The 11,857-nt window shown below is 44.4% G+C and overlaps 2 protein-coding genes and 1 non-coding gene across 4 annotated transcripts; all 3 read left to right on the forward strand.

The window, feature by feature from the left end:
• Positions 1–20: 20 nt before the first annotated feature.
• On the forward strand, positions 21–8,255 carry Fut11 (fucosyltransferase 11). Of its 2 annotated transcripts, none has more exons than XM_028758472.1 (3): positions 21–750; positions 835–1,460; positions 7,730–8,255. In XM_028758472.1, the coding sequence occupies exons 1-3, from the start codon at positions 43–45 to the stop codon at positions 7,782–7,784; spliced, it is 1,389 nt and encodes a 462-aa protein (XP_028614305.1). In that variant the 5' UTR covers positions 21–42; the 3' UTR covers positions 7,785–8,255. The 2 variants fall into 2 exon arrangements, with proteins under 2 accessions (XP_028614305.1, XP_028614303.1); XM_028758470.1 differs by lacking the exon at positions 7,730–8,255 and adding an exon at positions 3,138–3,288.
• On the forward strand, positions 6,875–6,982 carry LOC114613383. The gene has a single exon (XR_003710173.1). It is a non-coding gene; the product is annotated as a U6 spliceosomal RNA (small nuclear RNA).
• Positions 8,256–8,312: 57 nt separating the features above from the next.
• Chchd1 (coiled-coil-helix-coiled-coil-helix domain containing 1) lies at positions 8,313–9,775 on the forward strand. The gene is made up of 3 exons (XM_028758626.1): positions 8,313–8,476; positions 8,569–8,687; positions 9,479–9,775. Exons 1-3 carry the CDS (start codon positions 8,341–8,343, stop codon positions 9,590–9,592), a joined length of 369 nt encoding a protein of 122 aa, XP_028614459.1. The 5' UTR covers positions 8,313–8,340; the 3' UTR covers positions 9,593–9,775.
• Positions 9,776–11,857: the final 2,082 nt, after the last annotated feature.

Genomic DNA, 11,857 nt, shown 5'->3' on the forward strand with positions numbered 1-11,857 from the left:
CAGGGCGGGGTTTCGTGCTGTCCGAGCGGGTCTGCTGTGGACATGGCTGCTCGCTGCACCCAGGCGGTGCTGGCCGCCTTGGGGGTGCTCAGTGTCTGTTCGGCCAGCAGCTCCGGATCCGCGGCTTCGGGGGAGGCGGGTGGGAAGGCAGAGAGGGAGGAGCCGTGGGATGGCGCGGTTTTTCGGCCGCCGGCTGCCCTAGGCGCCGTGGGGATTGCGCGCGGGGCGGGGTCCCCACCGTCGGGAAACACGGAGACGGTGGACCTACCAGTGTTGCTGTGGTGGAGCCCAGGTCTGTTTCCGCACTTCCCAGGTGACTCGGAGCGGATAGAGTGTGCGCACGGCGCGTGCGTGGCGTCCCGGGATCGACGGGCGCGCGCCGACCCGCGGACGCGCGCATTGCTCTTTTACGGCACGGACTTCCGCGCAGCTGACGCGCCCCTGCCGCGCCTGCCGCACCAGAGTTGGGCGCTCCTGCACGAGGAGTCGCCGCTCAACAACTTCCTGCTGAGCCACGGCCCGGGCATCCGCCTCTTCAATCTCACGGCCACCTTCAGCCGCCACTCGGACTATCCCCTGCCGCTGCAATGGCTGCCCGGGGCCGCCTATTTGCGCCGGCCTGCGCCTCCGCTCCGGGAGCGCGCAGAGTGGCGTCGCCGCGGGTACGCGCCGTTGCTCTACTTGCAGTCCCATTGCGACGTGCCTTCCGACCGGGACCGCTACGTACGCGAACTCATGCGCTACATCCCGGTGGGTGAGAGAGCGGCGAGGCGGGGCGGGGGTGGGCCGGGCGAACGCCACATCCTGCTGACCGCCGTCCTCTGACTCGCTTAGGTGGATTCCTATGGCAAGTGCCTGCAGAACCGCGAGCCGCCCACGATGCGGTTACAGGACACAGCTACGGCCACCACCGAGGATCCAGAACTCATGGCCTTTTTGTCCCGCTATAAGTTCCACTTGGCCCTGGAAAATGCCATCTGCAATGATTACATGACAGAAAAATTGTGGCGCCCCATGCATCTAGGTGCTGTGCCTGTGTATCGTGGATCACCCTCTGTGAGGGACTGGATGCCCAATAATCATTCCATCATCCTAATTGATGACTTTGAGTCCCCTCAAAAGTTGGCAGAGTTTATTGACTTTCTGGACAAAAATGATGAGGAGTATATGAAATACCTGACATACAAGCAGCCTGGAGGCATCACCAACCAGTTTCTTCTGGATAACCTGGAGCACAGGGAGTGGGGAGTGAATGATCCTATGTTGCCTAACTACCTCAATGGCTTTGAGTGTTTCGTCTGTGACCATGAACTGGCTCGGCTGGATGCCGAGAAAGCACATGCATCCTCTCCTGGGGACATTCCTGTCCCCGAGCCTCACATTGCCCAGTCGTCGCACATGAACTGTCCAGTGCCTACCCCTGGCTTTGGGAAAGCCGAAGAGATTCCTGAGAACGACAGGTAAAGGGGTTGCTGGGATGCCCTGCAGCTGCCAGATCAAACTTCTTGCTTTCTTAGTGTGTTGGAGACTGTGAAAAAGACAGTATAGGCTCACTTTGCTTTAATATCATTGGTAGTTGGGCTGGGTGTGATGGATACACCTGTTATCCCAGCGGTGTGGGGAAGGTTAGAAAACCTGAGCACATACAGTGGGGCCAGGCTATAAAGAGCCTGATTGCCAAGCTGAGGATCAGCACCTGAGCTGAGTACCTTTGATGGGGAGATGGGCAACATAAAGATGAGTTTTGGCTGTGCTAAGATTAAGCCCAGGGGCTTCTGCATGCCAGGAGAATATTTTCCACCTTGTCACACACTTCAGCCCAATAAGAGCATTTTGGAAGGATTTTCCTTGTCTGCAGTAATCAACTAACCAGACAGACTAGAGTCTCACTCTGTAGCCTGAGCTGACCTCAGACTTGGGTTGATTCTCCTGTCTTCTCACCCTCCCCCAAGTGCTGAGATTACAGATCGAGCCACTATACCCATGAAAAGCATCTTCATCTTTTTTGTGTGATGAGGTCAGAGCTTTGTGTATGCTAAGCAAGCCCTCTACCATTAAGCTATACTCTCAGCCCTCCTTTTACTTTTATATGCCCTGACTAATTCACTCTAAATAGAACTGAAGGAATGCTTTCAGTAGGTATATAATTAATATTGGGTGTCAGTGTGGGTAAAGAGAAGTGAGTTGAAAGCAGGATATACCTGCCTTGGGAAAGGTGTGCATGGGAAGTAGAATGGAGATGTTGAAACCACCCACAGCAAGCCACAACAGTTAATTTGGAGGGAGATTACTAGAACAGCTCACAGAAAGTGACTTCAACAGTGGGTGGCAGCAGAGGCCTGCTTACATATGCTGCTGGCACAATAGGGGCTTGATGGTGGAGTCTTTCACTAAGGATCTGTCAGTTTATGCTGAATATATGATTTAATAGAAGAAAATTCAAAACAGTAGAGAAATAGCCAGGGATTGTAGTGCATACCTGTAATTCTAATGCCAAAAAGACCGAGCTGGAGTATCAGGAATTCAAGGTCATAGTTTTGCCATGTACAGTGAGTTTGAGGCCAGCCTGAGCTATTATAGACCCTGACCCACTAACAAAAGAAAATTCAGGTTGTGCCTTTTCTACACACTAGATGTCACTGTACCTTCATTTAGATTTTCAAATAACTGAAGGTTAAAACCGTCTAAGGGCTCCCTTGCTTTTCTCTAGATGCCATTTCCATGCTCTGGACCCTTTGCACTTCCTCTACATTTGAGAGCTAGAGGCAAGTCTGCAGTGTCAGCTACTTTGCAGTACTATGATGTCTTTATGTTTATGACCTACTTCCTATCTCTTGGACTAGAATTAGTTTTACTCCATATCTTTTTCCTTCACAGCAGAGCCTTATTCTATCCAGAGGCCCAGTATCTGCTTAACTTTTTGTTTGTTTTTCAAAACAGGGTTTCTCTGTGTAGCCTTGGCTGTCCTAGAACTCAGAGATCCCCCTGCTTCTGCCTCCTGGTTACTGAGATTAAAAGTGTGTGCCTCTACCATGGCCTTGCTTATGATTTCTTTGGGACCACTCAAAGAAAGGTGGAGCCTATTTATCACTGCTATGGCTCCCAGTTCACCTCCCGCTCCTGTTTTGTCATTTCAGCTGGAAGGAAATGTGGCTACAAGATTATTGGCAAGGTCTCTATCAGGGGGAAGCTCTCACTGCCATGATCCACAACAATGAGACACAGCAGAGGAAATTTTGGGATTATGTACATGAGATCTTCATGAAAAGGAATAAAAATCTCTAACTGCCTTCATCCAAGAGCTGTTAGCTTGGAAGACTTAAGGAGACTGCTTTAAGCATCGACCTTTAGTGAATATTGTCTACTATGGATTGATGTTTTCATTGATTCTCCTGCCCTGTATTGGGGATTGGAATCTTGGGTTTTGAGAATGCTAGGCAAGTATCCCCATCTCTCTCTACCTGAATGGTATGGAGCCAGTATCTCAGCCTGTGGTAAGAGAGCTTCTCTTTAAAGAGAAACAGAAGCCAGAAACACCCATTTGACTCAAGTACACTTTTCATGTCTGTAGTCATTTCATCATTTTAAATATGGGCAGGATGGTTCAGGCTAGGATCTATAAAACTTCCGTTATTTAGTACCTTTAAATAGCGTCCATTCCTCATCAGCTGTTAACACTGGTGAGGAGGCAAAGCTGTATGTGTGGATGTGTTATTCCGTTTTTCTGCTTTTTTCTCCCTTTTGAGATAGGTCTCACAACATGGTCCAAGCCAGCATCCAGTAGGCCTAATTGACAGTACTTGCCTCAGCCTCTAAATAGCTGGGGCCATAGGTATACAACACTTTGCCCAGCTCTTCAAGTTTCTTTCTTTCTTTCTTTCTTTCTTCTTCTTTTTTTTTTTTTTTCAAGACAGGGTTTCTCTGTGTAGTCCTGGCTGTCCTAAAACTCACTCTATAGACCAGGCTGGCCTCAAACTCAGAAATCTGCCTGCCTCTGCCTCCCAAGTGCCGGGATTAAAGGCGTGTACCACCACTGCCCGGCCTTCAAGTTTCTTTAAAAACTACTCGCACTGTCTTTAATATCAAATGTCTTTTAAGTAGCTTGCTCTTTCTGACTTTAGGCTATTTCCCACAAACTGGAAAGACTGACAAATGAGAGGTTTATATCATTCTTACTGCTTGGTTTTCTTGTTTGGGGTATATTTGGAATTCCTTCTCTTAAGAACAGATTAAGTAGCTAATATGACACTGATGTCAGTTCAGTGTATCGCCTTGTTCTAGGGCTGGAAAGCTCCATTCAATCCATTACTCAAATGCTCTCACATTCTTCCAGGTACCTTTATGGTGCTGAATCACTGGTTTGTTTTTTTTGTTGTTGTTTTTGTTTTGTGTTTGAGAAGGCAAGCATTCTGTATATTGAGTTATAGCTACAACCCTGATAACCAAGGGTTTCTTTGTATGTGTGTGGTTTTTGTTTGTTTGTTTTTACTTATTTTTTTTTTTTTTTTTTTAATAAAGCCAGCCCAAGACCCCAGCTCAAACAGTGAAGAAAGCAAGGGATTTAAGTCACCCTTAAGTGGCTAGCTAAATAAAAACTTTAGATTTGGGGTTGGAGAGATGGCTCCACTGTTAAGAGCACTGGCTATTCTTCTAGATGGCCCAAGTTTGATTCCCAACACCCACACAGCAGCTGACAACTGTCTGTAACTCCAGATCCAGGGGGATTAGATACCTCATCTTGCCTCTATGGGTACCAGGCAAGTATGTGCTGTACAGACAGACATATATATATTCAAGCAAAACTCCCATTATACCCACAACCAAACCTGTAGATCTGAAGATATAGAAGATATATATATGTCCTGCTGTAGGACACCAGGAGCTTTTTCTGGGGCAATAAGAAAGAATGCCTTGGACCTTAGAGCAATGCTTACTGTATTGATGAATTATCACTTGAGAAGTCTCTTGGTTTATCAGTGTATCTGATTGTGAACTACAGATATCTGTGAATCCATGTCTATACAGATAGATATATATATGCATGTTAGATAGATATACAGGCTTCATGGTTAATATTGTGACATCTAAAGATGTGACCAAAAAAAGCTTTAACATAGGTTGGAATTACATTGCTAAAATTTTTGTTTCTCGTTGTGTGTGTTGTTGGAGATGGATCCTAAGGCTCTGTGCATGTTAAGCATGTGCTCTGGCTCTGCCTCTGACTTATGTGCCCAGACATGGAAATTGTTTAACCTATTTGTTTTTTTTGTTTGCAGAGAACAAGATGTTAAAAAAAAAAAAAAAAGTGGGTCCATGAGTGCTAGACCAACTTGGGTTACAACAGCAAGACTGTCTCAAAAAAAAAAAAAAAAAAAAAGTTAACATTTTATAGTATAGATGGGCATGGTTGTGTATGCTTTAGTTTCAGCATTCCAGCACTTTGGGAGGCAGAGGCAGGTGGATCAAGTGTTCCAGGCTAGCCTGAGCTCTATGTTGAGACCCCATCTCAATAAATAAATAAACATAAATAAATAAATATAGAATAAAACAAATCAAGAGGATTCTGATTCCCAATCAAGTCATCAATTTCAGTGCAGGTTTTGATTTCTATAGCAAAATAAGTATTATTCGAGCACAAGCCTAAATCAGAACTCAGATGTGATGTGCAACAGGACGGGTAAGTGACAGGTATTCAGGTGTAGGGTCCTGTCCATTCCACCAGCTCACATGAATACTCACTCCTCAAGTGCTTTTATGCAAAGTGAGCCAGCTGTTCATGAATGGTTGTTGCTGGAGAATCAAGCCTGTTTTTTTGCTCAGTTCTTCCCAGACTTATCCTTTATCCCTGTCATTATGTAAATAATCATAAAAAACAGGGCAAATCAGGTGCTACATTTCCACAAGGGAAAGAACTATGAATAACCACATAGTACTATACCAAGGAAAAAGCTTTACTTTCCATGTGAAAAAAGCAACAAGAATTTTTTCCAGTTTGAGGCTCAGCTACTATGTATACAGCGCCACTATTTGCTATAGGTTATGAGTACTAGTGGTAGAAGTTTCTAATAGAAGTCTTTTATTTACTACCGGAGTATGGGATAGAATACAAGGCTGATGGCAAGTGTTACTATTTGTTTTATTATCTCAGGTTTCATTTTATATAATAAACTGCTTTTTACAGTGTCTTCTACCTAGTTATTTTATTATACTTGTTTATTATGTGTATGTGTGTGGTAGCTTGTACTACGCTGTACATGTATATGTCAGAGAGTCAGTTTTCTTTCTACCACGTGGTCACAGGGACTGAACTCATCAACAGAATAGTGGCAGCACCTCTGTTCACCAATTGAGCCATTCTGCTGGCCTGTATTTGCTTATTTTGGGGGCTTGAGGGTGATAAGACTGGAGACTTGTAAAAAATAATGGTAAACACTTTTCCTTTGTTGTTTCATTATTTTATTTATTTATTTTTGTTTGTTTGTTTCTTTAAGGCAGGGTCATGTTATGTGGCCCTGGCTTGCTTAGTACTCATTATATGTAAATTTGGCTGGTTTCAAACTCTTAATGTCTCCTGCCTCTGACATAACTATTTTTAGGCACCAGAGATTAGCAATGAACAAGATACACAAAGGCGCATCTCATTTTAAATATTTTTAAAGAGATATTTAGGAGCTGGGGAGATGGTTCAGTGGTTAAGAGCACTTACTGCTCTTCCAAAGGTCCTGAGTTCAATTTCCCAGCAACCACATAGTGGCTCACAACCATCTGTAATGGGATCTGATACCCTCTTCTGGTGTGTCTGAAGACGGCGACAGTGTACCCACATACATGAAATAAACCTTAAAAAAAAAAAGATATTTAAAACTATTTTTCCGTGCTTGCTTCGGCAGCATATATACTAAAATCAGGACTATACAGAGACTATTAGCATGGCCCCTGCACAAGGATAACACCCAAATTTCATGAAGTGTTGCATATTTTTGTAAAGTGAAAAAATTTTAGCAAATGCAAATTAAAGTTTTGGAAAGAAAAAAATTTCCTTGTGTGTGCATGCATGCAATCTGGAGGTAGAAGTAATTATTACCCCTGTGAAGTGAATGCTGGAAACCAAATTGAGTCCTCTGGAAGATCTAGAAACACTCTAAGCAAGAAGCTACCACTCCAGCCGGAGCTAAGATTTTAAAGTAGATGTTGGGCTAGATAAGGTCACAAACAAAATTGTGTGTGGTGGGTGCGGTAATGGCTGCCGGTAGGGTGTGGCCATAGAGGGAAAACCCTTCTAATGTGAACCCAGTGTTAATCTTGAGATTTGCCAGAAAAAACAAGTCCACCATTTTGGGCTAAATTTAAAGCAAGCTTTATTAGATACTAAACACTGATGGACTTTAGTCAGAACCAGTCCCCAGAATTTCCCTCCAGAGATTGGCCTTGAGCTACAGGACTCAGGAAGAAAGCCATTCATGTAGGTTATCAAGGGAGGATTCCAATCATTTGTGGTAAATAATTTGAACAAGAAAGTACCTATGCAAATACATCGTGCTCTAAAGTAGACATAAACTACAGGACTGCTGGATTCTGCTTCCATTAGCAGAAATGTCTTGGGAATTCATTTGCAAATCCTAAAGAATCCATAGCACATCATTTGACTCGGTTTTGTAAACAGTTAAAAGTCAAACACTAAGTCCAACAAATCACAACTGCAGGTCTTTTTTTTTTTTTTTTCTTTCAGAGCTGAGGACCGAAACCAGGGACTTGCGCTTGCTAGGCTAGTGCTCTACCACTGAGCTAAATCCCCAACCCCATAACTGAAGGTCTTATAAAAAGAAAGAAATTCGCTACAGGATTTCTCTTTGTAGTCCTGGCAGTCCTGGAAACCAGGCTAGCCTCGAACTCCCAGAGATCCGCCTGCCTCTGCCTCCCCAGTGCTGAGATTTAAAGGCGAGCGCCACCATCTCCTGGCAAAAGGAATCACCTTTCTTACAGATTTGTTAAAAGTCCTATGCAACCCAATATCCTTAACTCCAGCCCCAGGGGATCCCACGCCTTCCCCCTGGACCACGGTCGCAGCACACACGTGGTACCCACCACACAGACACAGACTCAAACAAATGACAGCCTCGGACATGGAGTCCTTGAGTCCTGCCCCGTCCGGAGCACGCAAAGGGCGTACACAACGTAGAGCATCCTAACCTGGTGTCGGCTGCCGGCCCGACAGGGTTCAACTCGAGTGTCACTGTGAGGCCAAGACCCGGAAAATGCGCGCACGGCTGGCCATGGGCCGCACGCCAAGCGCGTAGAGGTCAAGTGGGGTCACGCACGGCGTCGCGGAGCCTACTGGGAATGCTGTGCAAAATGGCGACGCCCAGTCTACACGGCCGACTGGCGCGGTTTTCGACTCCGGGAAAACCTATCCTGAAACCCAACAAACCTCTTATCTTAGCTAACCGCGTCGGGAACCGACGCCGAGATAAAGGCGGTGAGCACTTGGAGAGGAGGCGGCTGGGTAATCTCGGGGAAGAGGTGTTAGGTCGGCCTGTGACTGAAGGTCCCCCAGTTCTTCCCTTCCAGAGGCAACCTGTATCACGGAGATGTCGATGATGATGGCTTGCTGGAAGCAGAATGAATTCCGCGACGAGGCGTGCAGGAAAGAGATCCAGGACTTCTTCGATTGTTCTTCCAAGGCTCAGGTGATGTCTGGCTCCTAGTGTGCCTTCTTAGGACGAGAAAGGAAGTACAAATAAATGGTTCACATGGCCTTGTGATAATTTTTTTGATATTTTATTTACATTTCAGATGTCATCCCCTTTCCCCATTTCCCCTCCCTAGAAACCCCCTATCCCATCCCCCCTCCTCCTTTTTGTTTTTATACCATTTTAATTACATGCAAGTATTAAGGTCAGTTCTAGGTTGAGGAACTAGCAATACAATAAATGCAACTAGTCAAGGAACAAGCAAGACAATAAACACAAATAGTCAAAGAACAAGCAGGCCTTGTGCTAAATTAGGTAAAGAGTCTCTCATTCATCTGGAATTGTCTCACCCTCACCAAAGTGAGAAAAGCTAAGTTTTGATTAAGGTTGATCTTCACTAATTTGCTAGCTAGAATATAGTTTCAGATGGTAGCAATCATTTGTACACCCCAAATCCCTTTAAATCCCCTTTTTGTTTCTTTGGGTTGTTTACTCTGTGTGTGTGTGTGTGTGTGTGTGTGTGTGTGTGTGTGTGTGTGTATGTATGTATGTATGTAAGTGTGTAAGTGCTTGCATGCTTGTGTGTTTGAATATGTAGGGACACATCTGTGGGCACCAGTGCTGTGTGGTGGCCTGGGGTAAATGTCTGGAATTTTCCTCCATCCCTCTTCTACTTTATTCTTTGAGGCAAGGTCTCTTTATAGTATAGAATATTATAAAAATTATGGGTCTAGGTCAGAATAATCTGAAGAAGTGTTTCTATTTTTCTTTTTCTGTTTTGTTTTCAGAAAGCCAGGAAGATGAGATCAACCCAGGAGACATTGGGACAGTCTGAGAGTTTACCTCCCCACCAAATGACCAAATTGTTACAGAGATTTCCCAACAAATCTCATCTCAGCTGAAGATGGAGAAACATTTTCAATGGACTCTTGTTTTTGACAGATGTATAAAAGCATGTTAGGGATGTTCGCATTTGCATTCCCGTCCGTTATTGAAGAGTAAAACGAGGCAAGACACTTAATTTTGCTCTTCTGGATGAATCATGTTCTAGATGCTGTCTTGAAATAAAACCCTCTAAAAAGAAATTGGCCATTTCTTCTAATTAGCTGCTACTCCTCACACCCCCAACCCCATCCTGAAGATGAACATCTTGGCCTTTCCCTTCACTGGGCAAGCACCCAACCACTGAGCTAACTTCCTTCTTGAGCTCTATAATCTCCCCTAGACCCTGGAAGTTCTTTACTTCCTAGTATGTTCTTCATTTCCTTTCATTTTGTTTTTGTTTTGTTGGGGGGGGGGATTGATTGATTCTCTGTTTCCCTGGCTGTCCTGTAATTCACTTTAGATCATGCTGGCCTCAAACTCCGAGATCAGCCTGCCTCTTTCTCCAGAGTGCTGCGATTAAAGGCATGTGTCACCACCTCCCAGTCCAATATGCTTTTTTTGTTTTGTTTTTTGTTTTTTTTGAGACAGGGTTTCTCTGTGAAGTCCTGGCTGTACTGGAACTCACTCTGTAGACCAGGCTGGACTTGAACTCAGAAATCCACCTGCCTCTGCCTCCGAAGTGCTGGGATTAAAGGTGTGTGCCACCACCCCTGGCTCCAAGTATGCTTTTGATGAACAAGTCTGGATATCTTCTGTTGCTTTTCAAATCCTGTACGTCATTTAGTCCTTTGGCTCTTAGATACGTAGTGGCAGTGACGGCTCTGTATGCAGAGCTTCCTTACCATCAGCTCTCCTCAGTGCATCCTTCACAAATAGTCTGTCCAAAGTGCTTACTGAAGCAAGTGCATACACTGCCTCCAGAGACTCTGTAGATGCATTTTATTTGATTTGTACAGTTAATATTTTCTAGGGCCTGGAGAGATGGCTTAACATTTAAATGTGCTTGCTACTTTTGCAGAGGACTGGCATTGTGTTCCACAGCAACCATGCTAGGTGCCTCACAACTTCCTATAACTAGCACCTGGGGATCTGATAGCCTTTTCTGGGGCCTTCAAGTGCACTTAGATACAAACAATAAAAAAATTTGTTGGATATGGTGGTTCTGACAGGTTGTATATGCTCAGCCCAGGGAGTGGCACTATTAGGAGGTGTGGCCTTGTTGGTGTAGGTGTGTCACTGTGGGAGTGGGCTCAGGACCCACATCCTAGCTGCCTAGAAGTCAGTCTTTCATTAGCAGCCTTCAGATGAAGATGTAGAACTCTAAGCTCTTCCTGCACCAAGCCTGCCTGGATGCTGCCATGTTCCTGCCTTGATGATAGTGGACTGAACCTGTGAACCTGTAAACCAGCCCCAATTAAATGTCCTTGGTCATGGTGTCTCTTTGACAGCAATAAAACCCACACTAAAACAGTGGTGCATGCCTTTCCTCTAGCACTTAGAAGGCAGGCAGGCAGACCATAGAGCAATGCCGCAAAGAAACCCTGGCTCAAAAAGAAAAACAAAACAAAATCATTTTTTTTAAAGTTGCTTAAAAAAAAAAAATTAGCCTGGCAGTTGTGGGCTCACACCTTAAATCCAGCACTGAGGCAGGCAGATCTCTGAGTTCAAGGCCAGCCTGGTCTATAAAGAGTTCCAGGACAGCCAGGACTACAGAGTGAAAATATGTCACAAAAACCTCCAAAAAGAAAACTAAAAAGTAAAAACTACCAATGAGTTAAATACTCTGCCCAGCCTTGCTCAATGTATAAATAAGCAGTACTATGTTCTAAATTTGATAAGTAACTTTTACCTAAGAAATTTGAAGGTAAAGTTTTTTCACTTCCCCTCTGGCAACTATTTTCTTTTTCTACTAAATAATCAGGTAGAGTAGATGATTATGTCTTAGTATTTCAGTGACTTTCCACATAATTCTCTCAAGTGGTAGAACTAAGATTTTGTAGGCAATTCATTGTAAATTACTGGGTTTTTTTTTCTTATATTCTCCTGTTTGTTGAAAGTACTTACTGCCCTCTGATAGTAGGAATAATTGTATGGGATTTTGAGTATGTTCTGCCCCTTCAGGGACAATCAAGTTAACCCTTTCTTGGTAGCTGATAGTATTAATGCGGTATGGGGATGAGAGTTCTCCACGGTCTAATGTGATAATTACTACAGTGAAGAGGGGTCTTTCCTCTCTCTAATAGCTAGATTTCTCCATAGTTGTGTATTCCACTATAACTGCC

Source organism: Grammomys surdaster, unplaced genomic scaffold (assembly GCF_004785775.1).
Source record: "Grammomys surdaster isolate TR1022 unplaced genomic scaffold, NIH_TR_1.0 126198, whole genome shotgun sequence".
Classification (NCBI taxonomy): Eukaryota; Metazoa; Chordata; class Mammalia; order Rodentia; family Muridae; genus Grammomys; species Grammomys surdaster.